Source organism: Schistocerca gregaria, chromosome 3 (assembly GCF_023897955.1).
Source record: "Schistocerca gregaria isolate iqSchGreg1 chromosome 3, iqSchGreg1.2, whole genome shotgun sequence".
Lineage (NCBI taxonomy): Eukaryota > Metazoa > Arthropoda > Insecta > Orthoptera > Acrididae > Schistocerca > Schistocerca gregaria.
This window is the reverse complement of record NC_064922.1, coordinates 853642800-853670306: the sequence shown is the minus strand read 5'-3', so window position 1 is coordinate 853670306 and position 27507 is coordinate 853642800. Positions and strand designations below refer to the sequence as shown.

General features: G+C 39.1%; 1 protein-coding gene across 2 annotated transcripts in view; it reads left to right on the top strand.

The window, feature by feature from the left end:
• The first annotated feature begins 381 nt into the window (after positions 1-381).
• LOC126354803 (huntingtin) overlaps positions 382-27507 on the top strand; it is a 472584-nt gene continuing 445458 nt past the window's right edge. The window contains exons 1-3 of one of the 2 annotated variants that reach the window (XM_050004721.1): positions 382-624; positions 22620-22803; positions 24367-24491. In XM_050004721.1, coding sequence (XP_049860678.1) covers positions 539-624; positions 22620-22803; positions 24367-24491 — 395 coding nt within the window. In that variant the 5' untranslated portion in view covers positions 382-538. The remainder of the gene's footprint in view (positions 625-22619; positions 22804-24366; positions 24492-27507) is intronic. The other variant, XM_050004723.1, reaches the window with a different exon arrangement.

The window sequence follows — 27507 nt, the reverse complement described above, 5'->3', positions numbered from 1 at the left end:
GAATTCACTTACAAACTCTCGAGAACACTGACGAGTATCAGCCATTTTAATGCCCTGTGCACACAAATACAAACACTAGACTGAGCAAACAGCTGTTCCGCGCCAGATTTGCGGCGATCTCCTCTCCACACGCTCCAACTTGTCTGCACAGATGTGATTTGAACCCACCGATTTGAGAGGTTTCGCTCAAACCTCCAACTCCAACTTCCAGGTTTGCATGCACCTCAGTTTGGTGCAACTCTTCTGTCCATACGCAACGATCTGTCTGCGCAGATGTGTTTTGTGCAGACAGATCGTTGCGTATGGACGGGCCCTTACAAGACTTGAGAAATCAGAATATCTTTTCGTGCAAATCTACTGTCCGCGGAACTGTATAGCTTCCTTCTTCAAATCTTTGATTGTGCATAATTCAAAATGGCCTTGAAGTATTAGCATGTTTTGAAAACACAATGCGTCGGACGACGCGCTTAACACGCTTTCAAAAATTAAATTGAGATAACAATTTTTATTAAAACCTTGTCGTATACAGTGCCCCATCATGGCAACACTTGAAAGATTGGTGAAGGCCTTAGAGACCCTGAAGGTGTTGCACGTTAACCCACAACTGTCAGATGAATCTTCAAGGTAAAGACACGAAAAAATAAATATTTACTAAATAAATTAATTTAGACGTGTCTTTTACGTGTATCATGTGTGTTACAAACATATCTTTACATGTACACAGCGCTTGATAGACGTCACAGATCTTAAAAATATTATGAGATATTTCTGTGTAGTCTGAAATATGGACAGTTTGTTTACATCCTGGGAAAATGATGTGTTTGCTGTATTTCACGCTAGATGTTATTGTTGTAGTAGTTTGAATTCATTGTTGCGGAGCAGCCAATAATAAGCGAATGTTATGGCCCCAGTAATTTGCTTATAATTATCAAGGGTTGATCATTGATTTACTTTAACCGGAATATTAGGACGTTAACAATCAGAGGACAAAAATGTGAATGACGCTTACATGTCGTCTGTTGATAGCGTGTATTTCTATCGAAATGTAATTAAATTTTAGCTATGCACTGTGTTAAAACTTGAATATTACTTAATAGGCAATTTTTATGAAGTGTGGGATTGTTGGTTTTCGTTATGAAGAGGTCACAGCAGTAGGTATTTTTGCATATTCCTTGTTTATTAATGTTATAGTATTGCTGTTGCGTTATTTACACATAAACACAATGTAGTCTCTGCACAAAAATGTGTAATAGCAATAATATTTGGTATATAATATAAAACTTCCAATAAGTAGCCCTCCAAGCAACAAGGCACGCAAGTGACATCATCGAATTTACTTTCATTTTCGATGACCAGTAGTAGCTTTGCACAGTCAACATTAACTAGGTATATGTTCTCTGTGGTGTTCTTTCATTTTTAAAAAGATAAGTTGGCATTTCCTATTGGCTGGTGTTATGAATACAGGCTGTGAAACAAGCAAATAAATTACTTTACTGATTCTCCTCCAGAATGAGATGGAAGAATTGTGAAGGAGTTTTGGACCATGCCTTTTAAAATGGTTGCTTAGTGTTTGTAGCTGCTAGATGTTTAATACCACATCACAGTATGTTACTGACTAACTGGTTTCACATTAGGAGAATGTGGTGACTGTCCATTGATTCAAATCTCCAGATTGCTCATGAATACGGTTTGGAATTACATTGTAGTACGAGCAGGCCAATTCTCTTGTAATATATGATCAAGAGAGGAAGAAGGAGGAGGCTTTAGTACATTACCACATTATGAACAGGCCAATTGTCTTGTAATATAGGCTATGATCAAGAGGGGAGGAAGGAGGAGCCGTTATTAATTATCTAGTAGGAACACCAGAGCAAGATTTTGAAAGTAAGGATTGTTTCATCTGGCTATGGGAGAATAGATATGAGTGAATGGGATTGAGGGATTAACTGTAAGATCATTCAAAGACAGACATGAACAATAGGATGTTATTTGTATATCTATTAAACTGTGTGTGACTGCAGGTACATCAAGAACAGAGAGATATGGGAACATCAGACTGAGGCCAGGAGTGTTTTGCGTTACCACTTGACATAAATTTTGAGTATTTTAAAGAACAGAGACCAGTACTCACATTGTTTATTTCTATTGTCCACCTGCTTAGCTGGGTGGTAACGCACTCGCCTCCCATGCAAGCGGGCCCGGGTTTGATTCCCGGCCGGGTTGGAGATTTTCTCCGCTCATGGACTGGGTGTTGTGTTGTCCTCATCATCATTTCAGCCTCATCAATGGTGCGCAAGTCGCCCAATGTGGCGTCGAATGAAATAAGACCTGCACTTTGTGGCCGAACTTCCCCGAATAGGGGCCTCCCAGCCAATGATGCCATATGCTCATTTCCATTTTTTCTTTCTATTCAGCTGTAAAATACCGTGAAGCCAGTTTTATGTTATTTAGAGTAATGGAGTATTACATAAAGGTTTTGTAAACATCATGTAATTTTGAGGACTTTCAGTTCATCTAAAAAGAACATGAATTACTTTTCCATCTGATGTACTGTTTTCACGACTGATATGACTGAAAGCGGAAATGAACAAAGGATAATTTCTACAACTGACGGATAAAATGCAATTATTAAAGTTCCTGATATCTGTAGTAAGTCACCTCACTAAAATATTAAATTTTGAGTAGTTTGGGAGATTTTGGTAAGTTTAATGCAGGAAGGTTCTTTGTGCTATTTATGACAATGCTCTCATTTAGAAACTACAAACTCATGTGTACCATTGTACCAGCATCATACTTTGTGAATGATAGTTCCTTGGCAACATATTTCTCTTTGTGGGACAGCAGAGAGCAATGTTTCTGACTTGAAACATATTTACTAATTTAATGCATGCTGACAAAAGAAGGTTTCTTGGGCAAATTGGCTTCAATGATCATACATGGTGTGACAACAGTCTTCGGTGTACTATTTGTTGGGTAACCATCAAATCATATGTACCTTTTGAAGATTTAACTGCTGAGTCATTCCATGTCAAGACCCACTTGACCATTTCTGAATCCAGTCAGATTTTATGGGAAGGTTCCCCACTGTCTGAGAGTTTCAGCTTGATACCTCCTTTGCTTCCATTTCTACAGTCTCTTGTAAATATGCTGATGCTGAAAAGACGAGCCTTTCCTTGGCTCGAGATGGTGCAGTTTGGACAAAATTTGCAATTCCAGCAGTTCCTGTGGGAGAGAGAAAAATATCTTACCACTCTTGTTGTTTTGTCCCTGCTGGTGTAACCTTAAACAGAGAAAGACACACACTGATGGGGGTTTAGTAAAACTTAATCCCTCAGCAGGTCAGGCCAATGTGTGGTTGGCCTGTGATGAGGTTGTTGGCCCAGTCCACGGATAAGCCGGTTGTGGGAATGTCCTGTTTTCTCGTAGAACTTCCTGCCGATGGCGCAAAACCTGTCTCGGAGAGGCAGGATCCCGGTGTCCTTGTGGAGTTGGCGCGTCGAGAGGTGTCTTGGAAGATGCATAGCAGTCTTCATGGCGCGGTTCTGTATCCGCGGCAGAGTCACAATGTGAGCATCTGCGGCTTTGCCCCTGACCATGGCCACATATTCTAACAGTGGGTGGACCAATGTTAGGTATAGCATGATGCCATGTTGCGGTGGCAATGACGACTACGTGTTTAGCAGCGGATACAGGGCGCGAAGGCGTCCTATTACTCTCCCTTTCACATCACGGATGTGATGCTTCCAGGTGAGCCTGCAGTTTAGGGTACCTCCTAGGTATTTCACCGTCCCGCTCTATGGGATATGTTCTCCCAGGAGTAAATAGAGTCCCATATTCGTGCCACTTATACACTTAGCAAAAGGCCAACTTTGGGTAACTTTTATGAAAGTTATTCCTCTCTTAAACGCTAGTGCTTGTACAGTATTGATTAGACTATTAAGTATATCTGGTGACAAATGTACTACTAAAAAAAAGGGGAGGGGGAGGGCAGAAGATTCAGTGTGCAATTTGGAGATCCCACCTTTAACCAGCCATAAATCATAACTTTATGGACAGATTCAGCCAAGAATTGGTAGTACGACACACAGCCATGGTGTCTTCTCATGCTTTTTGTACAATAACCTCTAGCCTTCTCTATCAAATTATATACACCGGTTCCAAGACTTACCAAGCGGGAAAGTGCCGGCAGACAGGCACATGAACAAAACACACAAACACACACACAGAATTACTAGCTTTCGCAACCAATGGTTGCTTCTTCAGGAAGGAGAGGGAAAGACGAAAGGATGTGGGTTTTAAGGGAGAGGGTAAGGAGTCATTCCAATCCCGGGAGCGGAAAGACTTTCCTTAGGGGAAAGAAAGGACAGGTGTACACTCGCGCGCGCTCACACACACACACACACATATCTATCCGCACATACACAGACACAAGCATGCTTGTGTCTGTGTATGTGCGGATGGATATGTGTGTGTGTGTGTGTGCGAGTGTACATCTGTCCTTTTTTTTTTCCCCTAAGGGAAGTCTTTCCGCTCCCGGGATTGGAATGACTCCTTACCCTCTCCCTTAAAACCCACATCCTTTCGTCTTTCCCTCTCCTTCCTGAAGAAGCAACCATCGGTTGCGAAAGCTAGTAATTCTGTGTGTGTGTTTGTGTGTTTTGTTCATGTGCCTGTCTGCCGGCGCTTTCCCGCTTGGTAAGTCTTGGAACCTTTGTTTTTAATACATTTTTCCCATGTGGACGTTTCTTTCTATTTTATTTAAATTATATACACCTGCAGATTTGATGAAAACATTTTGTGTGCCAAATTTTAGATATTTTTGGTGACTCATACCTCAACTTTATGTTCTTTAACATTTATTATCTTCCTACCATATATCTAGAGAAGGTGTTTTTTAAGCTTCAGAATCTATATTGGTAAATTTTGGAACCATGTAAATTCATTATTGAATTTTTATTTCACATCATAATTTAAGAAATTATTGAAAAATTGCCAAAACTGTTTTACACTATTGTTGAAGGAGTATGTATTATCTTGGATCTGTCGGTTTCTCTCTGGTGTTGCACTTGTGATTAGATTGCTTTTAGAAAGTTTTATGGCTGAACTCATTCACATTTTACGTGTTTTGTGTACCTGATCCTTTTCTTTTATTCTCTTTTTTTGTGTGCTCAAGATGGCATTGACTGCTGTAAACTTAGCCTACATCATGTTAATATGGTAAAATTCAGCTTAAGCCAGTGTTGTTGGACAAAGAGCTTTTAAAACTTTGTTCTGAACTGGACTTTGCAGAAGATGCTCAATTTTTTTCGTACCACAATGCTCTGCTAATGAAAATATTTCAATTTCTCCTGATGTAATCTATTTGGGAAAAACAAAAAGGATTAAGGAGGAGTTGAAACTGTTGACTAATAAAGGTCTGAAGCCTGACAGAAGCTTTCTCTCAGATGTAGACAATAATTTTTTCATAAGCACCTACAGGTGCGGGATGAGCAAAAATCGAGGATTAAATGAATGCGGTTAATGCGTGCAGCACAGTGAATACTTCACCAGCCTTCAAAGCTTCAACAAATTAGCAAAAGGGATTCAATGGCTTATGTAAGGCAGAAAGTTCAAAAAACATAAGATTCCATCACCAAAGCTATGCCAGCAGCTGTTGATGTCAGCATCACTGATGTTGTGGAAACACAAATGGTGAAAAAATGCCAGAAATAAAAGCATATGGATATTTCAAGTTGTGAACTAAAATTGAAGTGCATCATTTAAGTTATTCCAGTAAAATTCAAATTTTGACCCTGGCTCCTTTGCAGCTGGAGTATAGAGGAAACACAAATGGTGAAAAAATGCCAGAAATAAAAGCATATGGATATTTCAAGTTGTGAACTAAAATTGAAGTGCATCATTTAAGTTATTCCAGTAAAATTCAAATTTTGACCCTGGCTCCTTTGCAGCTGGAGTATAGAACAGATAGCAAAAGAACTTAATGTCCTTTGAGAATGTTGAAGCAGGAAAGGAAACTAAAACTGGAAGTTGGGACCGAGACTCAATGAAAAGATCAGAGTCCTCATGTTTTCCAAACAAGATGAATTTCCTCAGCTGTGCACAGGCAAAAGTGATTACATAGCAGCAAGAATGGATGGTGAAAGAGTTCATAAGCTGAAATGCCTTCTACTTTGTAACTTGAAGCTATGACCATAGCTTATTGTGAGTAATATGGCAGTGAATCAGGTTTTTAAAAATTAGATGAACTCAGGCCAGAGAGGTGTATTATGGTTGATGCTGCTAGCACAAACTGAGTGGGCCTATGTGTAATACAGCAAAATTCCATGTTGCTGTCGGATGCTACAACTATCAAGGATGACAACTAAACGAAAGTAATCAAGAAAACTATGGATTATGTGGAAACAAAAGATCACGTGTTGCAGCACTAGGAATGATGTCCTGCAAAACCTGTGCTGGAAGCTTATTTGGTACGTGTTTTCAAAGAATATGATCAAGAATAAATGGCAGAATACAAACAATGATTTCATACTGACATGGATACACTAGAGATATGTCATACAACTGTACAAGAGTTTATGGAGGAACTGGCTCTAAGAAATTCATGGTCCAACAAGTCACTAAGATTCGTTTTAGAACATTGAAGTTCATATCTATGGCACCTTTCAGATAATGAAGGGATCATTTTGATGGATTTTGCTGAGCACTATTCATTTGTCATTCAAGATGCTGTTCGACAGTTTCACAGGGAGGACAGTGAAGCCACATTACATCCTTTTGTGGTTTGCTTTGGTTGTAAGGAACTACAGAATATCGGCATCTTTGTTATTAGTGACTGTCTTTGTTAAGATATTGCAGCTCAAGCCTTTGTAATGAGACTGATTAAATATTTTAGGTTATCGATAGACATCAAGCATATTCACTACTTTAGTGACGACTGTGCTGCCCAATAAAAGAAGTTCCATAATTTTTATCAGTTTATGTCAGGATGAAAAGGGCTTTGGTATCTCGGCCAAGTGGACTTTAATTGCAAGCAGCCATGGAAAATCTTGCTGTGGTGGAATTGGAGGAACAGCTAAAAGGCTGGCAACTCATGCTAATTTGTAGAGGCTTCTAAATATGCAAATATTGCTGCCTCTTGGTCTGTTGTAAGTTCTGCAATGACAAAATTTCAGAGATCATCCATTTTATGTTGCACAGAAAGAAATTGGACAAATTCAGTTTGATCATCAAAGAAGGTTTGCCAGAGGTCACACAATTACTGTGACAAGAAAAATCACCACAATTCAAGTCCACTGACGTAAACAAGATCTAAATAAGCAGAATTTCAAATGATTTTAAGTAGTATAACTACAACAGTTGATGGACAAAAATTGCTGAAGGTGAAAAGATACTTGGCTCGTAGTATTGAAGATACTTTTACAATGTGCAAAAAGGAATATACAACATTAAACATTGGAAGTACAAAGTTTTATGCTAAACAACCTGAGTGAGTGTTTCCACGTCCACCTAGTGATGTCTGTTTATGTGTGTATTGTGCAAATTTCGAACTTTGTATGGTAACTTTGAAGAACTTACTTGAACACATGACATATGACACCATGGTTGGGTGTGTGAAGTCATTAATGGTCTGTGATGTAAAGCAAGAGGCATGTCTGCTTTGGCAATGTGGTTACTGCCCTGGAAAGGACAAATGACTCTTCAGAAGTTACATATGCAACATGAGAGGAAAATAAGCTAATTAAGAAATCTGCTGCCATGGACATTTTCATTGGCAGATATGGGAAATGGACAGTGGAAGCAGTGACACACCAGCATCTGAAGAGATTGCGACAACAACACATTGCAGCAGTGAAGAGACGTGTACAGGCTAAAGAACTGTGGCTAGTGCTTCACTGTGATATTGCTGGGAACTAGCCTGTGATTCTTTCACAAGAAGTATGAGGATATGATTAGAGTAATGATCACATTTTGATTTTGAAAGGAGTGACGTGCAGTTAAAAGTGATGATGACTCAGGGCACGACTCAGCACAGACATTGTTGGCAGTACATAAAATTCTTGAACAAGAGCAATCACAGACAGAAAAGATCATCATTATTTCTGCTGGTGCTCCTAGTCAATTCAAAAATCGTTGCAATCTTTTTGAATTGACTAATTCACTTTTGTCAGTGGAGTGGATATAAACTGCTAGTGATCACAGGAAGGGGCATTGGTGATGGTGTAGGAGACCTACTGAACCACTTTGATACAAAACATAATCTTTCCAGCCCAAGTACAACTGAAATTCAGAATGCCAATGACTTAACAAGAATGGTGAAATCATACATATCTGCAGCCCTCATCCTGTTGTCCAAAGAGGAAGCTGAAGAAGTCTGCCAGCAGAAAAGGGAAGAATGGTTCAACCAAACAAACCCTGTGAAAGGAATTCAGAATACCCATCTCTGGACCTTAAGTAATGGGCAAACTTATATTGCACGGATTTTAAAGAGCAGGAAACAAGAAATTCCATTTGTCCAGCCAAGACCTTAAGAAAAGCAGGAGAATATTCAACCTCACAACCTGCTAAGAAGGATGTTTGTGGACTGTGTATATGACTGTGATTTATGAATTCCAGAGAATAAGTGTATGTCAGTTATGAGTTAAAAGAAATCGTTGCGTGCTTTATACTGCCACATGGACCAGTTGCTGGATGTAGATTTCCAGCTACAAGACAGCAACACCACCATCATTGCTCACTTCTGGTTCGCAATAGGTTAAAGACTGTGAGTGTCCCAGTTCCTATTGGTCCAACAGGGAGGCATAACTCAATGTTAGAGAAAGATACTGATGCAGTTGAACACATTTTTGGTTCATTGAATAGGTAATTTCATTTCTAAGCAGAATGCACTGTAGCTGCTTGCATTGGAACGTGTAAGCTTTTGGAACTTTCACATATATTTGGATCAGTTAATGCGTTTGAAAAATGTGTTTCAAGAAAGTTAATGAAAAGAATTTTCTGAAATAAAGAAAAAAAAATCTCTCAGAAGGCTACAGCATGAGAATGTTGACATGTGTTTACAAACCACGTGTATCATTGAAATCATGAAGTTGTTATCTATCAAATAAAAAAGAACTATTCCAGAGACTACAGTGTATTATCACATGTGCGAATGGTGCTCGAGGCATCATCTTTGGCAGTTTGTGTCTCATGCCAAGAACTTTTTTTGAACAAAAGAAAAAATAAGAATTTTTTTTATTTTGTCCTAAATTGTAACATATTTTAAATTTGAGATTTGAGACTATGAAGGTAACTCCTCCTCCCCCCCCCCCCCCCCCTCTCTCTGCCTGTATTAAGGATTATGTCCATTTGATACTTACTGTAAAGAAGGCATCTTAAGTTGCAGCAGGAATAATTGAAAGACACTTAAATAAAGCTTTCAGTCATAGCCTTGATCAGCAGAAGAGGAACACATACCATTCATACACAAGCAAGCACACCTCATGCACACATGACTGCCAACTCAAGCATCTTGGGACAAAATGCAACTATCACGTAGGGTGTAAGCAGCAGTTTGGAGAGTGTGGGGAAGGGAAAGGGATAGTAATGTAGGGGTGGGGAGGGACACAAACGCTGTCTGGCGGAGTGTGCAGGGAATAGAGTGCCAACAGGTGCAGCGTCAGTAGGTTGTGGGACAGGGAATGGGGAAAAATTGGCGGGTGCATTGGCAAGGGCGGCAAACAAAGAGGATAGAAGATGAGAACAGGCAGGAGATGGTAGGACACAGGTGGTGGAAACTGTTTGGTAGAGGCTGTGGGTACAGTATGTTACCATGAGTTGAGGCTGAGATAATTACAAGAGCGGAGAACTTATTATCAGGATAACTGGCATCTGCGCAGCTCAGAAAAGCTGGTGGTGGAGGAAAGGATCTAGATGGCTCATGTAGTGGAGCATCTATTGAAATCAAGCAAGTCATGTTCAGCTGCATGCTTTGCCACAAGGTGGGCTACTTTGCTGTTGGTCACAATTTGGTGGTGGCCGTGCATTCTGGTGGACAGCTGGTAGGTAGCCACACCAATATAAAAAAGCTGTGCAATGATCGCAGCAGAGCTGGTAAATGACATGGTGGCTTTCACAGGTGACCTAGCCCCTGATGGGATAGGATAAACCTGTGACAGGACTGGAATAGCAAATGCTGGGTTGGTGGATTGGGCAGGTCTTGCATCTCGATCTTCCACAGGGATATGATCCTTGTGACAAGGGTTTAGGATTGGCATATGAGCAGACTAGGATGTTCTGGAGGTTGGATGGGTGGTAGAACACGGCTTTAGGAGGGATGGGAAGTGTCTCAGATAGAATGTCCCTCTTTTCAGAGCATGGAAATTGGTAATCAAAGCCCAGTCAAAGGATGTGGTTCAGTTGTTCCACTCCAGGGTGATACTGGGTGAAGAAGAGGCACTCCTTTGTGGCTGATTCTTGGAGGTGGTAGGCTGTCAAAATGCAGGTACTGTTGAAGGTTGGTAGGTTTAATGTGGAGAGAGGTGTGAATGGAGCCATTAGAGAGTAGGAGGTCAACATCTAGGAAGGTGGAGGAGGACCAAATGAAGTGGATAGGAGAAAAGGTGTTGAGGTTGTGAAGAAACGAAGATAAGGTGTCTTGACTCTGAGTCCAGATCATAAAGATATCATCAATGAAACTGAACCAGATTATTGGTTTGCTTATCAACATATTCAAAAGAACTTTTTTTTAACTCTGTGGATACTAGTACTTTTTCCACAAAGAAATTGCAGATTTAAGTTCACTATCATCAAGGTTAAGAGGGCTGCTTTGTAATATTGAAAGTAAATCCAAGAAATCAAGCATATATTACATATTGTGCAAAGTTGCAGATATTATGCCACTATAACAACAACAATAATAATAATACATTATTCAACTGCAAATGATTTTTGCATTTGTACAAAAGTGATAAAAATTAATGTTTTTAGGCAGAATGCAAACTTATTGTTATGAATACATTGTGAATTTGAGATAACTTTTTAGTTTATGTTAATATTTTCCCATTATCCATTATGGTCATAGAAGTACACTGTACTTTTTAAAAAAATGCTGCAACGTAATGAGAGAAAGACTTCTTACTCAATATTCAGCAGACATAGTAAAAGGAAAGACGGGCATCTTAATTTTGTATTCATTGGGACATTTTTTACTGGCATTATTTTTTATTGTATATGAAATAATAACACTCTTTAAGGGTGTGAAAACTAGTAATGATGAGAATATTTAAGTGAAAACCTTAAAGTGGTATGTAAGGAACATCAGCAATACACACAACTGAAGCAGTCAAGCAATTCAGCTATCACTAAGGGCTGTGTGGATCTTAAAATTAGGAAGTAACAGTTCAGTTTAGTAATGTGCTCTCCAACTTTCAGTTGCAATACAATTAAGGAGACTGTCAAGATACTGATCACTGTGGAACAATGACTGACACTGGACTTATCTTCAGTAACAGTGGGTTCTGAATCTTTATCTGGCCATGCAGTCTTAAGTTTTGTGTGGTTTCTCTAAATTGATTAAGTTGGATGCCTGGATGGTACTTTTTAAGAAGACAATTAATTTCGTTTGCCACCATTGACCTATTCTAAACTTGTGTTCCGTCTCCAATGATGTCGTTGATGGGATATTAAACTCCTTATCTTCCTTCCTTTGGTTTGCTGAGATCAAACTGTTGTGAAACACAGTAGACATAATAGCTTCAATTTAAAGAAATCAAGACACACTGTTCTCCATTTTTGAAGTCTTACACATTATTTGTTCGGTCATGCAATGTTGAAGGAGTGATCAAATTAAGAAACACCATTGATGACATGAAGAATGATTAACACACGTAAAATAAGCAGTGCCTAACATACTGATTGTAGTCTGCATAAGGGTATAATCTCATCATGTGAAAATTACAGGTACAATCCCTATGTTGTTGAAACCCTATTGATTAATTTGTTGGTTGGTTGTATAGGCTGTAGTGGAATAATCTCACAGGTTATATTTATTAAGAGAAAAACTACATACGCTACCGAAGCAATAACAGAGCAACACTCTAACAACAGTTTGTGTTTTAAATAGCGTCAAAGATAATCCAGTCATGTCACAGAAATGTATTAAATTTATGGCAGAATGTTTTGTTCCTTTATCTAGTTGATTCTTGAAGTGTATGATTGCTGCTTGATTATCACATCACACAGCTGTTGACTCTCCAATCAGTTCTTTCAGGTCATTCCACCTCTCTCATGCAGGATGCCACAGACATGTATTCTTCTGTCATTGTGCTCAATGCAACAGCAGTTTGTTTCATACTCTTCCAGTACATCCGAGATCCCGCCAGGAATATTACATATCCTGTAATATGTTTGCAATCATCTATACAATTAGCCCAATCTACACCAACAAATGCTTCAAGTACACTATGTGATCAAAAATAGCTGGACACCCTCAAAAACTCAAAAACATAAGTTTTTCATATTAAGTGTATTGTGCTGCACCTCTGGCCAGGTACTCCATATTAGCGACCTCAATAGTCATTAGACATCATGAGAGAGCAGAATGGTGTGCTTCATGGGAACTCACGGACTTTGGACGTGGTCAGGTGATTGGGTGTCACTTGTGTCATACGTCTGTACACGAGATTTCCACACTCCTTATCATCCCTAGGTCCACTGTTTCTGATGTGATAGCGTAGTGGAAACGTGAAGGAACAAGTACAGCACAAAAGCGTACAGGCCGACGGTCTGTTGTCTGACAGAGACCGCCGACAGTTGAAGAGGTTCGTTATGTGTAATAGGCAGACAGTCTATCCAGACCATCGCACAGGGATTCCAAACTGCATCAGGATCCACTGCAAGTGCTATGACAATTAGGTGGGAGCTGAGAAAACTTAGGTTTCATGGTCGACCAGCTGCTCATAAGCCACACATCATGCTGGTAAATGACAAATGATGCCTTGTTTGGTGTGAGGAGCATAAACATTGGACGATTGAACAGTGGAAAAACATTGTGTGGAGTGACGAATAATGGAAAACAATGTGGCGATTCGATGGCTGGGTGTGGGTATGGTGAATGCCCGGTAAATGTCATCTGCCAGCATGTGTAGCGCCAACATTAAAATTCAGAGGCGGTGGTGTTATGATGTGGTCGAGTTTTTCATAGAGAAGGCTTGTACCCCTTGTTTTGCATGGCACTATTGCAGCACAGGCCTACAGCACTTTCTTGCTTCCCAGTGTTGAAGAGCAATTCGGGGATGGTGATTGCGTCTTTCAACACGATCGCGCACCTGTTCATAATGGACAGCCTGTGGCGGAATGCTTACACGACAATAACATCCGTGTAATGGACTAGCCTGCACAGAGTCCTGAACTGAATCACATAGAACACCTTTGGGATGTTTTGGAATGCCAGCTTCGTGCCAGGCCTCACCGACTGACATCGCTACCTCTCCTCAGTGCAGCACTCCACGAAGAATGGACTGCCATTCCCCAAGAAGCCTTCCAGCACCTGACTGAACATATGCCTGCGAGAGTGGAAGCTGTCATCAAGGCTAAGGGTGGGCCAACACCATATTGAATTCCAGCATTGCCGATGGAGGGCGTCCCAAACTTGTAAGTAATTTTCAGCCAGGTGTTTGGATACTTTTGATCACATAGTGTATTTGACCAATGGGATAATACATGAGTTTATAATGTGCTGTTTACTTCCGGTACCTTAGCACTCTTTTTGCTGTGTTCTAGACTTTCATATTAAATTTTGAGCAATAATTGACAACTTTGCTACTAAGAAAGCTATGACTGGTTGAGTTCTCTGTGATATGGAAGAGGGTCTATCAGTAAGTTCATAATATGTAAGATTTTTGGCTTCCTCACTACACTTTTCATCAAGAAAATTCTGTTTGATTTCCATAGGGATCTTGGCTCCCTAGCATTTTGAAGTCAGAATCTATCAAGTAGTTGATTAATGTACTTCTTCTGAGGGAGACTAATTGTTCCACCTTTCCTGTTCTCAAATTTTCTCCTTACATATGTGATACCATGCCAAAGTAACGTTTTAAAATAGTTTTACTCTTGCCCAATCCCTTCATTTTGTGCAAATGTACCGTATTTTCCACATATACCAATGGAGTAGCTTTCCCTTCCTTTGGGCTAAACTTGTGCAGACATGGATATATATCATTTTGAATAAATACCAGTTCATGCAGTGAATTATTTAAATGATCATTCTAGCATCTGACACTTCAGTATAGTCCATGTATTGATTTGTTTAACTTGGAAACCAAACTTTTGTGGCCATTCTTGATGAAACCTTCTAGCTGGAGCATATGTACTTTTTCCTTTAATTTGATTTGCAGCTATGCATTCTTCACATCGTATGATTAATATGCTAATTTTTCTCAACACTTGCTGGTATCAGTAGATGAATCATTTCAAAATTCGAAAAAGAAGTGTCATTATGTTATAGTCTACACCTTCTACTTGACTAAACCCTTTGCTACTAATGAGCTTTAAAAACCTGCTTCTCACCAACTGTCTTCTTCTTAAATACCCATCTGTTCTTTACAGGAATTACACCAGATGGTAGCTCAACCAATTTCCAAGCATCATGATTCTTCCAGGAGTTAATTTCTTGATTCATTGCAATTATCCATTCTGCTGCCTCATCAGAATTAACTGCTTCATGATACAATAATGGTTCATCACTCTTCCTTCCTCACATGATATTTATTTGTGCTTTTCCACCATATTCTTTGTCTTTGAAATGAAGTGTCATTGAATGACATTTGCTGAAACTCATTTTTTTCATCTGTTACATCTTTTCTTGACCTGCATTTACTTCACGCAGTTTCAGCATGTTTCACAAGTTCCTGTTACCTCCAGTTTCTTTCAAATTTTCCTCTTGATCTGAGAAAGCATAAAATTCCTCTTCCATGTTAGAATCTTCTCTATCACTTCGTAATTCATCTTCAAATTCTTGGAAATGATATTGGAGTATTTGCCATTAAAAAATTATTTGAATATACTGTCCCTGGATTCCACGATCTGTTTCATTTCAGGTGTCCAAGTCCTATATGTATGGCCATGTTGAGAATGTCCTGTAAGAATACCTTTTTCTGTCCATTTGTATAATTTAGAATAATGTCTTTGTTTGGGTATGTGAATGAATGTTTCACATCCTGTAACACGTAAATGTTACACATTAAGCCTTCTACCTGTCCACATTTCGTAAGATGTTTTTTCGTTGTTGTGGCTATTTGTAACACGATTTCTTATGTATGCCACAGTGTGCATCATCTCATTCCAAGAACTCTTTGATAAATTACTTCCTAGCAACTGTGACCTTACCATATCCATTAACATTCTGTTGAGGTGTTCAGCTATTCCTTTTTTCAGTGATATGTATGTCATTGTTATTTCATGCCAAATTCCTTCAGGTTCCAAAACAGTGGCCATTTGCACAAACAGAATTCTAGGCCATTGTCTGTGCAAATTCTCTTCTAGTGTTTTCTCATACTTTTTTCCATTTGAACCTTCCATGTACAAATTCTTCAAATGCTTCATCTTTATTTTTTGAGAAACGCACAAATCTATGTCTGGTTACATCATCCACGATACTCGTTAAATATCTGTTTCCTCCAAGTCTTCAAACATCAATAAGTCCAATGAGATCACTTTGAACAAGTTCTGAAGTGGTTGTTCATTTCTCCAACTCTTGTGATACAGTTTTCAGAAATGGTCTTCATGTAGAGTTACCCACCAAACGGCTATCACACAGGTTTATTTCATCCTTTTCACAGTCTAATCCCAGGACTGCTTGCTTTCTTATCTTGTTTATTGTAAGCTTACTGATGTGCATCATTCAACAATGCCAGAAGTGTAGAGATTTTGTGTTACATTTGTTATTTCTCTGTTTGTTTACTAATATGTCAACTGCACATACCTTCGTATTTATACAGGGTGATTTTTTCCATCATGTACAAACTCAAGGGATTGATCAATTAGAGGATATGGGAACAAAAAAGGTCGAATGCCCTTATGTCAGGAAATGGACGGTTTCCATGCTAGAGACAATTTATTCAGTCATACATTGTTGCAGAGACTGCAGTCTAATATGCGGTGTACCATGCAGCCACAGTTACATTATCTGTTGAAAATGGATTCCATGTGCCTCAACACTTGTGTGTACGTGCCGTAACACGTTCTGTCTCACATGCTCACATCGGCCAGGCTGCATCTGAACAATTTTAAAGGTAGCATGAATACACTGCTACAGTGTCTCTACATCTGGAATGGGCTTTGCATACATAATACTTTTGAGGTGCCCCATAACCAGAAATCGCACAGGTTGAGGTCCGGTGAACAAGCAGGACATGGAAATGGACCCCCTTCGTCTGGTGTATCAACTAGGGAAGACACGGTTGAGACGCATCTGAACATTAACAGCAAAATGCTCTGGAGCACCATCATGTAGCAGCCACATAACTTTTCAGCACAGGACGCAAGGTCACTTGCAAGAAATGCCAATAGTTCCAGCCTGTTAGGTGATGTGGGAGGAGTGCTAGTCAAAAAATATGTTCACCAGTTATCCCGGCCCACACATTCTGGCTGCACCAATGCTGATGATTTGTTGTCACTGTACCACGGGGGTTCTGCATACCCCAGATGACTGTTATGAAAGTTGAAGATACCACTCTGCATAAAGGTGACCTCATCCGTAAATAGGATGGGTGATATGTATCGCAGAATCATGGTTGCCTGGTGAAGAAACCAGTGACAAAACTGCTCCCGATGTGAAAAGTCTGTCACTAGTAAGACCTGCACACTCTGCAGGTGATAAGGGTAGTAGCATTTGTTATGGAGAATGTTCCAGATGATTTTGTGGCTCACCCTGTACTGGTGGGCCAACGGCTTGGTACTGGCACGGCAGTTGCTGTCCACGGTGTTAATCACATTTTCCTCCAAGTCTGGTGTCCAAAAATTTCGGGTTAGCTCTTCATTTTTTCCTGCTTCCTTAAATGACCATGTCTCAGACAAATGGCAAAACATTGTTGCAGACATTGAATACTGTCGTTGTTGTCAGCGGGAATGGGTCGTCTGACGGGACCTTGCTTCCCGTTGGCATTTGTCTTTATGTAACACCATATCGGCAAGCTCTCGATTTGAATACACAACCATTGCGTATAATGCCGTATCATGTCCACTAAGAGGTGAGTCAGCAGTTGAAATGAATGGGGTACAACATTACCAGTTACTGTGGCAGGAAAGGGTGTTAGTGCATGATCTTTGAGGAACAGCACCGTCCTCTAGGAGGAAATCGTGTTACTATAACTTTGGCTGCATGGTACAGCACGTATTAGACTGCAGTCTCTGTGTGTATGATTGAATGGATAAATGGTCTCTAGCATGGGAACCATACATTTCCTGACATAAGCTCATTAGACCTTTTTTGTTCCATATCCTCTCATCGATCAATCCCCAGAGTTTGTGCTTGGTGGAAAAAAATCACCCTGTGTTATATAACTAGTCTTTGCCCTGAGTTTTTAATTAGAAGTCTTGCAACCTTTTTTATTGAAAATAACTTTTCCATAATTATTCAGTGAGCTGCCCAGACAAGATTGCAGGGCATTTGGAGCCATGTGATGAGTTGCTGTGGAATCCACTGTCTAGTTATCACTGTTCACTGTACTTGGCAGCACTCATACTAGCAGCATCTAGATTCTTTTGTTCCCTTACAATTTTCCACTTCCAGGACAGTTTCGGTATGTGTGACCAACTTTGTGACAGTTGTGATAAATGAAGCTATCTTTCCGTGTTGTTTCTTTCTTCATTCGTTCCTGTCCTTTGTCATGTTTCATAAGTGACATTTTTCAGTACTTTTAATTGCCAGTATTAGCTTTCAAGGACATTGTGGAATTTTTACCTTCATTACATTAATGATGCCTAACATCATGACACTTCTAATTGTAGTACTCTTAAAATCAGTATCTGGCAAATTACACAAATTTGTAACTACTGCATCCCATTCATCTGGAAATCCACACAGAATAGTCATTACTTAACCTCTATCTTCAATTTATCCCCAAATGTTCACTTGATTTGCTTCAGTTTTTTTTATCAGTCGTAGATAAATTTCCATTCATTCACAGTTGTTCGTTTTTAGCGAATATAACTTCCCTCTCAGTTGCAAAGTGTGAAATTTGCTATCTCGTGGGGCGTACAATTTTTGGAATTCTTCAGATACTATTTTTGGATTTGAAAATTTTTATATTTATGCGTTTGCTGCTTATCAGATATGGAAAGTACAGCCTTTACTACGGCCTTAACATGATGTGTTATATATATTTCTTTATCAGCAACTGATGCATCTTCATCAGATTCCATCTCACCAGGCTCAATTAAAATCCACAAATCAGATTCTATTAGAATCATTTTAATCTGGTAACATCAAGGAAATATAATTTGCTCCAGTGTCTGTTCTCCATCATCTCTGCACATTTCACTATGAATTTTACTGTTGTTTTCTATTCTGTGAGATTCACAACACAGCTAAGCATCAATTAACATTTTACAGATGCAATTCATGAATATATTGCCAAATATTTGAAAATAATTTGTCTTTGCCACACAGATGAGTTTCAGATTGGCTAATTGACACTAACACAGTTCTCTATATATTTTGTTAGCACAACTTGGCCCTGTTGTTGTAGTGGAATACAACTGTTGTATCACACACATTGCATTTATTAAGAGAAAAGCAGCAGACAACATCAAAGCAGTTACAGATCAGCACTATAACAACACTTTGATTGTCTTTTTAAATAATGTCAGAGATAATTCAGTCATGTCACAGAAATGGAATGAGTAAAGGAGCTCTTTTCCACCTATTTATCTTTTAATAGTGTGTACACGGCATTCATACTGAGGTCATCAGCACCCATACTAAACTGATTTGAGAAAAAGTGGCCAAAATTGTTTAAACTACATTTCAAAAGCTAAAATATGAAATAAAAATCTGGTACCCTTTGCTCCATTTTGATTCTTTTGCAGTCGCACAGAAGCACAAAATGCACAAGACTCACTCATTTTGTAAGATACAGTGTTAAAATAAGCAAACTATAACTAATAATGTACACTGTGTTAAAGAATAAGTTTTTGGTCAACTCCCTTGTGCTGAAGCAGTGAAGGTTGGAAGGCTTCAGCTGGTAGTCATTTGTTATTGGCTGCAGCCTACGTTACCTAGCTGAGATTACTCTGAAGGGTAGCCATTATTTTTTGCTGTGTTACTATGTTGTACTCCTCTGTGCTTCATACTGTGCCTCTTCCCTATGATAAGTATATGTGATTGCTACAATTACCATTTTCATTAAATATGACAGTACATACGACAGCAATAGTAATGATTGCGAGCAACATTTTAGTGATTTTTACTTCCATTCATGACTTGTTCTGCTTGCACGGAGGCGTGAAGCAAATGGTGAGGTGCCTGTACTGCGGGAGGTGAACACCAGGCTGAAAATGACTTACAAGTTTGTGGCACCCTCTATCGGCAATGCTGGAATTCAGTATGGTGTTGGCCCACCCTTAGCCTTGATGACAACTTCCACTCTCACAGACATATGTTCAGTGAGGTGCTGGAAGGCTTCTTGGGGAATGGCAGTCCATTCTTCACGGAGTGCTGCACAGAGGAGAGGCAGTGATGTTGGTCGGTGAGGCCTGGCATGAAGTCGGCGTTCCAAAACACCCCAGAGGTGTTCTATAGGATTCACTTCAGGACTCTGTGCAGGCCAGTCCATTACAGGGATGTTATTGTCATGTAACCACTCTTCCACAGGTTGTGCATTATGAATAGGTGCTCAATCATGTTGAAAGATGCATAAAATTTCAGAAATTTGTGAAAACATAGTCAGTGATCTTAAAAATTGTTAAAATTGCAATTTAATATAGTCTTGATCGCAATCTTGTTAAAATATTTTTTATTTTTTATTTTTTATTATTGGAGTGAGTGACCAGTTTCTACACCATGAAAGAGTCATCTGCAGACTCCAGAGTGGTGGATGGACACTGCTAGATGATTTCCGTTGACCCTTGATGCTCGTGTAACTGCTTGAGCGTCAACAGAACTAGTCTAGCAGTGTCCATCCACCGCTCTGGAGTCTGAAGATGACTCTTTCATACAGACGAAACCTGTCACTCACTCCAATAAAAAAAATATTTTAACAAGATTGCGATCAAGACCTTTTAAATTTTCAACTTTGAAAGATGCAATCACTATCCCCGAATTGCTCTTCAACAGTGGGAAGCAAGAACGTGCTGTAGGCCTGTGCTGTGATACTGCCATGCAAAACAACATGGGGTATAAGCCCCCTCTAAACACGACCACACCATAACACCACTGCTTCCAAATTTTACTGTTGGCAATACACATGCTGGCAGATGACGTTTACTGGGCATTCACCATACCCACACCCTGCCATCGGATCGCCACATTGTGTACCGTGATTCGTCACTCCAAAGAATGTTTTTCCACTGTTCAATCATCCAATGTTCACACTCCTTATACCAAGTGAGTCATCGTTTGGCATTTACTGGCGTGATGTGTGGCTTATGAGCAGCCGCTGAACCATGAAATCCAAGTTTTCTCACCTCCTGCCTAACTGTCATAGCACTTGCAGTGAATCCTGATGCAGTTTGGAATTCCTATGTGATGGTTTGTATAGATGTCTACATATTACACATTACGAACCTCTTCAACTATCTGTGGTCTCTGTCAGTCAACAGACAATGTTGGCCTATACGCTTTTGTGCTGTATGTGTCCCTTCACATTTCCACTTCACGATCATGTCAAAAACAGTGGCCCTAGGGATGTTTAGGAGTGTGGAAATCTCTTGTACAGACGTATGACACAAGCGACACCCAGTCACTGACCATGTTTGAAGTCCTTAAGTTCCCTGGAGTGCACCATTCTGCTCTCTCACGATGTCTAATGACTACTGAGGTCACTGATATGGAGTTCCTGGCAGTAGGTGGCAGCACAATGCAACTGATATGAAAAACGGATGTTTTTGGGGGCGTCTGGGTACTTTTGATCTCATAGTGTAGATTAAGTCACCTGAAACTGTTGCTGCATGTACTTTCAAAATAAATATGGAGTTGGTGTATTGTTTTCACAGAGTATTAGTACGCACAAAGGCTCACATTTTGTACAACAGTTTCAGCAGTGATGGAAAAGATGTTTAATAGTGCACTTGCACATTTCTGAAATCAAACAATTCTAATTTTTACTGCAGAATGGTGATAGAGGTGACTTGAATCACCATGACAGTTTTTATGACACTATAATTATGTACATATGACATGATATTTTAGAGGTTACATTTGTATTGTGTTGGATCCCAACTTCAGTAGCACATTCTCAGTTGGGGATAGGTTCATTGATGAAGGTGCCCATGTCAGTATAGTCTGCAAAACATGCTGTGGAGATGGCAACAGTATAAGATTGAGTGCTATTCTGTTACAATAGGGTACGAGTATGAATTTTCACGAGTCTTTGTGTTGCTACTGTTGATATGGTTAAGTGTCTGTCATCAAAATACAATTGGGAACAGGTGTTGCTTGAAATGTGTCCCTTACTGTTAAATCAAGTGGCGTGCCAAGACATAGTATTGGCTGCTGCTTTAACTGAAGAACTTGAGACAAAGACCACTCCGATGGTGGGACAGACACGATGAGACAAAATGCCACTCAAACTGTGAGCAAAAAGACACTGCCAGCGAACTGAAACTTGAACATGAAGTACTGAAAACAATTCAGACCAGTAGATGCAATGAGGAGTGTTCACACTTGTACAACACAGGACCAGATTGCCTGAATGACGCAAAAAGAGAGCTACTGAGAGCATTGACTCACGAATGTGCAGAGGCTGAGAAACTTGCTGCATGGTAGGCATCATGGAATGTGATGAACATGCCTGCCTACAGACTGTAACAGCACAGGAAGAAAGAAAGTGCTGCTCCATGGAATTAAATATTACAGAAGCAACAATCCACTCACTTGAAAAAACACCTGAAAAAAAAAAAAAACTTGAAACATGAATTGGCTGCTGCAGTAAACAAACTACTGGACAGCAAGATAGTTGTCCATTCTTACATATTGCGGGTCTGTTGTTGCTTGCATAAATGATGGGGCACACACTTTCTTTCTGCAGTATGGCCCGTCACAAGCACATCTAACAGACTGTAATGCTGTGAAGTGTATAACCTCTGTTTGTTGTATTAACTCATTTGCAAGTTTTTCCATGAAATGCAGATCTTTTGTGTTGTTCTTACATATTCTGGCGGGCTCATAAGGAAGTTCTGCTCTTTATGTTTGGTGTGCACATGCAAATTGATATTTGTAGCAATTTGGAACAAGTGAGATCATTATTTCCAATTTGGTACTAAAGCTTCTACTTACCAAGTAATGACGTGAAATGGTTACAAGTTGTGATGTGATGTGTGTCTCTGGAGGTGTGAATAAATAATGTGTGTTATTCTTAAAAGCTGGAAATGTAGAACAGTATATCCTTTTAGAAATTTCTTTAACACAGTTTTATTTTTAACAGGGTGAAAGAAAAGATTGCACATTGTGTGACAATAGCTGATGCTATGTGCCAGACTGGCATAAAAGGAGCGTCAAACTTTTCCCATTTGCTCAGTGTTGCAATTGAAATCTTGCTACAGTTATGTGATGACCAGCATTCTGATGTAAGAATGATCGCAGATGAAAGCCTCAACAGGATTATTAGGGTGAGTCTTTTTGTAGAAGTTATCTTTCATTAGTTTCTGATACAACTATTTTTGTACACAGTATTCTACAATATTGAGTTGCATACAGCATACTGTGATAGTGTAGTTTCAGAATGAACACTGAGTGTGTTTCCTTACAGTGAAGCTGAATAATTCTAGAGCAAACTTTCCTGTTTTTCATTTGTTTCTTCCTTCCTTCCTTCATTGCCCTGTAGTGGTATTAATGTATAATTGCATACTTTTCCACTCTTTCTATTTTGAATGTTCAACAATTCAGTTATTGTTGTAATTATTTTTGGTATTAACTCTTCATTAAATGCTGCTACAATCTTTTGCAGTTATCAAAATTGCTCTTAGACTAATATTGGGATGTTTTCTTACTAAACCATATTCCCATTATTTCAGTTCTTATTTTAAAAATGGGAAGAATTTGTTCTCCACCTCTTGTAGCTTTTTATAAGCTAGATAATCTCATTAATGAGATCTATTTTGCCTTCTGTATTTTACTCTGTATACTTTTTACACTGTTGACTGTATGCAGTACTGAATAAAAAGGTGTAGTTACCAACCATTCGGAACAGTTGACTGACAAGTATGCAACATGAAATTTTGTCACTGGCGATCCAGAATGAAGGGGTAATGATGTGAATATAGCATTCACTAATAGTGTAAAATTGAAAAATCATGTATAACATGCTATACAGTGTGTGTCTCTTTTGTTGCAGACTTCTTGATTTTCCAATTGCTTTACACACAATTTCTTCACTGTTTTCCTTTTCCTGTAATACCTTTTATCTTGCTTTTGAATTGTCAGTTGCCAAAATCCAATGTTTGATGTCTCTGTTTCATTTGTTCTGCTATCAAGCTGGCTTCAATTTTTCCTTTTTCCAGTTTGTGAATGGATATGCTTCATTTGTATTATAAATTGTCACTACAAATTTTGATTTTAAAATTATACATTTTAATTACTTTATAATGCGGCCAATAATGCTATTATAGGAGCCCTATCCAGGCACCCTCCAGGCTGGTAGATCTCGTGTTGTATAATAGCGTCCTGGGACAGAATTTGTGTACTCTGTGTGTCTGTGTCTAGTGTTATCACATGTGAAGGGGTTGGGAATGTTTTAAAAATATTTGCAAATTGTGTAGCTTTAGTGGGTCATGGATACCAGCCCTGTATTCATCTAGTCGGATGTGGGAAACTGTCTAAAAACCACATTCGGGATAGCCTGCACATCGGCCCTTGTTGTTAATCTGTTTGTGGATTTGATCTGGATCCACAGCATCTCCCTGCATTTTGGAAGCAGCATGATTACCCACATGCTTATGCGGTTGGGGAAATATGGAGTTATGATTGCTTTGTGTAGTATACCCAACTACGTTCATTATTTAATAACCCTCTTTGTTATCACTTCAGTTGCAAGTATCCTTACAAAAGAAACGTGAACTAAGTATTCAGCTTTTTTGCTTGGTAATGTGTTTAGCAGGCTTTAAATTATATCAGTATTGTTAAGCATAGATATGAATTCCTCACTTGATTTATTTATTTATATATTTTTTAAGGCTATGGCTGATAGCAATATTGTTAAGATCCAAGTTGAACTTCATAAAGAAATAAAGAAGAACAGCAATCCTCGGAGTCTGAGAGCAGCATTATGGAGGTTTGCAGAATTGTGTCATATGATCAGGTACGTTGAATGTGTTAATCAAAGAACAAAAAAACACACTGCTACCAGACACCGTACATGAGTTTTACATTTGTTTGTTTGTTTGTTCATTCCTTAATTCAACTCTATACAATTTCCATTGTATAGGTATAGTCAGGACATACACAATTTCAATTATATTTATGTGCATAACACAATACAGACATGCTCCGATTCTCAAGGTACCCGTCTTGCTATTCGACAGATGCAAAGACAAAACAAGGAAATAATTTTTTGTTGGGTTCTAGGATACACAAAGATTCAGGGATGTGAACTCGCTGTTGCAGCTGCTGAGGAGGCTTGCTCCCTTCCTCCTCCTGCTCGCTGTCCAGTCCCTCTGCGGTCTGTCATTTCATTTGTGACCAGGAAGGCCATATGTTTGCGGTAGTCTCAGTGGCTGGAAGTGAGGAGTAATAAACCATATTCTATAGAGACTTCATTGTGACTGTGGATTACGTATTCCCGCACACGACAGTATGAAGAAGTAACCCTTACTCGGCTCAGAGTGGGACATTGCCCGTTGTCATATGGTTTCCTCTTACATCAGGAGGGGCCCCCAGTGTGTCAGAGATGTGGGACACAGCTGTCAGTATGACATACTTTAACTGAGTTTGTTTTATATGACGACCTGAGGTTGGAACTGGGTCTCCCACAGGATCTTCCCTCTAAACTGATAACAAGGTGAGTGTTGTTCCAGTCTTAAGGTTTTGTGTGGTGTCCGGGATTCTTCCCAAGATAATGGGGGTGTGATCATAAAGTGTCACACAGTGGCTGCGTCATGTATTATTGTCGTCATCCAGCCATGGTTATCTGTCCCTTTTTTAACAGCCTCTTAACAGGTATTTATCTTAGGTTTTATTTAGTTATTCTGCTGTGTCTAGTTGGGATTTTATTACGGGCTTTTCTGAAGCTCACCTTCTTGTGGATGTTTTACAATTCTTGTGGTGGGATGGACCATAGTTTTCTACTTTATTGATCCTTTTCTGTAGATTTTTGCAATGTTCTTCAGTATGTCATTAGTGCAAGGGTGCTGATGACCTTGCTGTTTAGTAACCTCTGCCATAAATCATCATAATCATCATCAATGGATGCAGCTGCTTGGAACTGAGAAGGTGACAGGCGAGTGGTTGTGCCTGTGTGATTGTGGCCTCTCATGGTATTGCTGTGTACCTCTTACCATTTACACAGTGGTATTCTTTTAGGCTATGTGTAGATGAGAATAATATATAACATCTTAATTTATTTCTGAAAACAGGTATCTTTTCAATGCACCTAATTCTGAATGATAAGTTATTGTATAAAATATGTCCACCAGCGAAGGGATCTTTCTCGGTCAATTTGAACTGCTCCCTATGTGGATAATAATTATCCGTGTCTCTGGAATTGTAATCATATATGTCTGTATTCAACTGCACTGTACTATTTGCTTTCAAGTGCATAATTGTTGCAAATATATATAGGGAAGGGACGGTCATGATACTAAGTTCTGTTAATTTATTTCTGCAGGATTGCCGTGGGGTCACAGTTACAAGGCATCCAACAGCCTTCTCCTATAAAGTCTCAATGACCTGTGTGTGTTCGTATGTGCTGTGTTTTCGCGTACTATAATGAAGTATAAGTGCAGGTATACTGGACAATAGTAAATTGTTCACAGTGTATCTGTGTTTACAATCCTAGACACCTTTGTCATTAAGAATGTGGTATAACCTAGTTTTGTGTATACTTTGATGAATGGTCATCACATCACACCCAAAAATTTGTAAGTCCTTACTTCTGTAAGAGCTGAATTGTCTAGTTCAAGGCAGATATTGTTAGTCTTTGCAGTTTTATTTGTTTGTAGTTGTATATATGTTGTCTTATTTGAATTGTTGTTTTACCGAAAAATTTATAAGCCTCTCTCAGAGTTGTGGACACACTTGATTCCATTTGTTTGACTGAGTCATATTTTACTATGAGTGGAGTGTCATCTGCAAACATTACTACATTGTCACGGGATTGCAGAGCTAATCCCTGAGGTATACCAAACTTTACTAGCTGAAATTTAGAGCACACATTTGCAGTAGTGCACGTTTTTAAGCTTCACTTCTACACACTGCTCTCTGTTTTCCACAAACTATTTTATGGTGTTAGCTGCCTTGCCTCTGATGTCTTAACAATTTATTTTATGTATCTGTTGTAACACAATCAAATAACTTTGAAACGTTGTAACTACTGGGAAACGGTGTTGCTAGTATTGTGATTATGTTCTTGATATAGGTACCCAGATTTGAGTGTGTTTGTGATTTTCTTATTTTTTTGAGACACTTTTGTAAAGATCAATTAAGCTGTTTCCTTTTCTTGCACTTATGATATGAGATCAAGTTTACTAACATTGTTTTTCATAGCACCTAAAACTTGAAGTATGTTGATAATAAAATTAATTGTTACTTGTGGTTTATCTCATGGAACTATAGTGTTGCCACATTGGCTGTCAGTGGCACTTCAATTAAGGCACGGACAACCAGGAGCCTGCTGCTAATATGGACAGACTGTATATTTTATTTTGCCCCCACCCCCGCCATTTTAGTGACTGCACATGCTCTTCACACTGTTGCAAGTGAACTGGCACTTTGTTATGCTGCATTGGTAGACAGTCCATGTATACCATTGAGACCTCTGTCCTATTGAAGAAATTACTTACTAAGGCATGAAGTGTCAACTAACAAGTAATTCTAAGCAGACAGTAATCATACTATGACATTACGCATTGCTTTATAGGCATAAGGATTTAAAGAGGCAGCATATGTACATGAAATGTGTCAAAAGATGGTATGTCGTGAAAGTTACTCATGCACCTGAATATGGAAAAAAAAAGAGGGCAACCCTTTTGTTATGAGCGCACTATAACACAACAAATATTCCGTGATAACCAAATTTATTTGACCTTCTGTTACTCAAAACAAAACTTAAGTTCGACTACACAACACTTCACTGGCTGTAGTGCCAAGGAAAAATCATA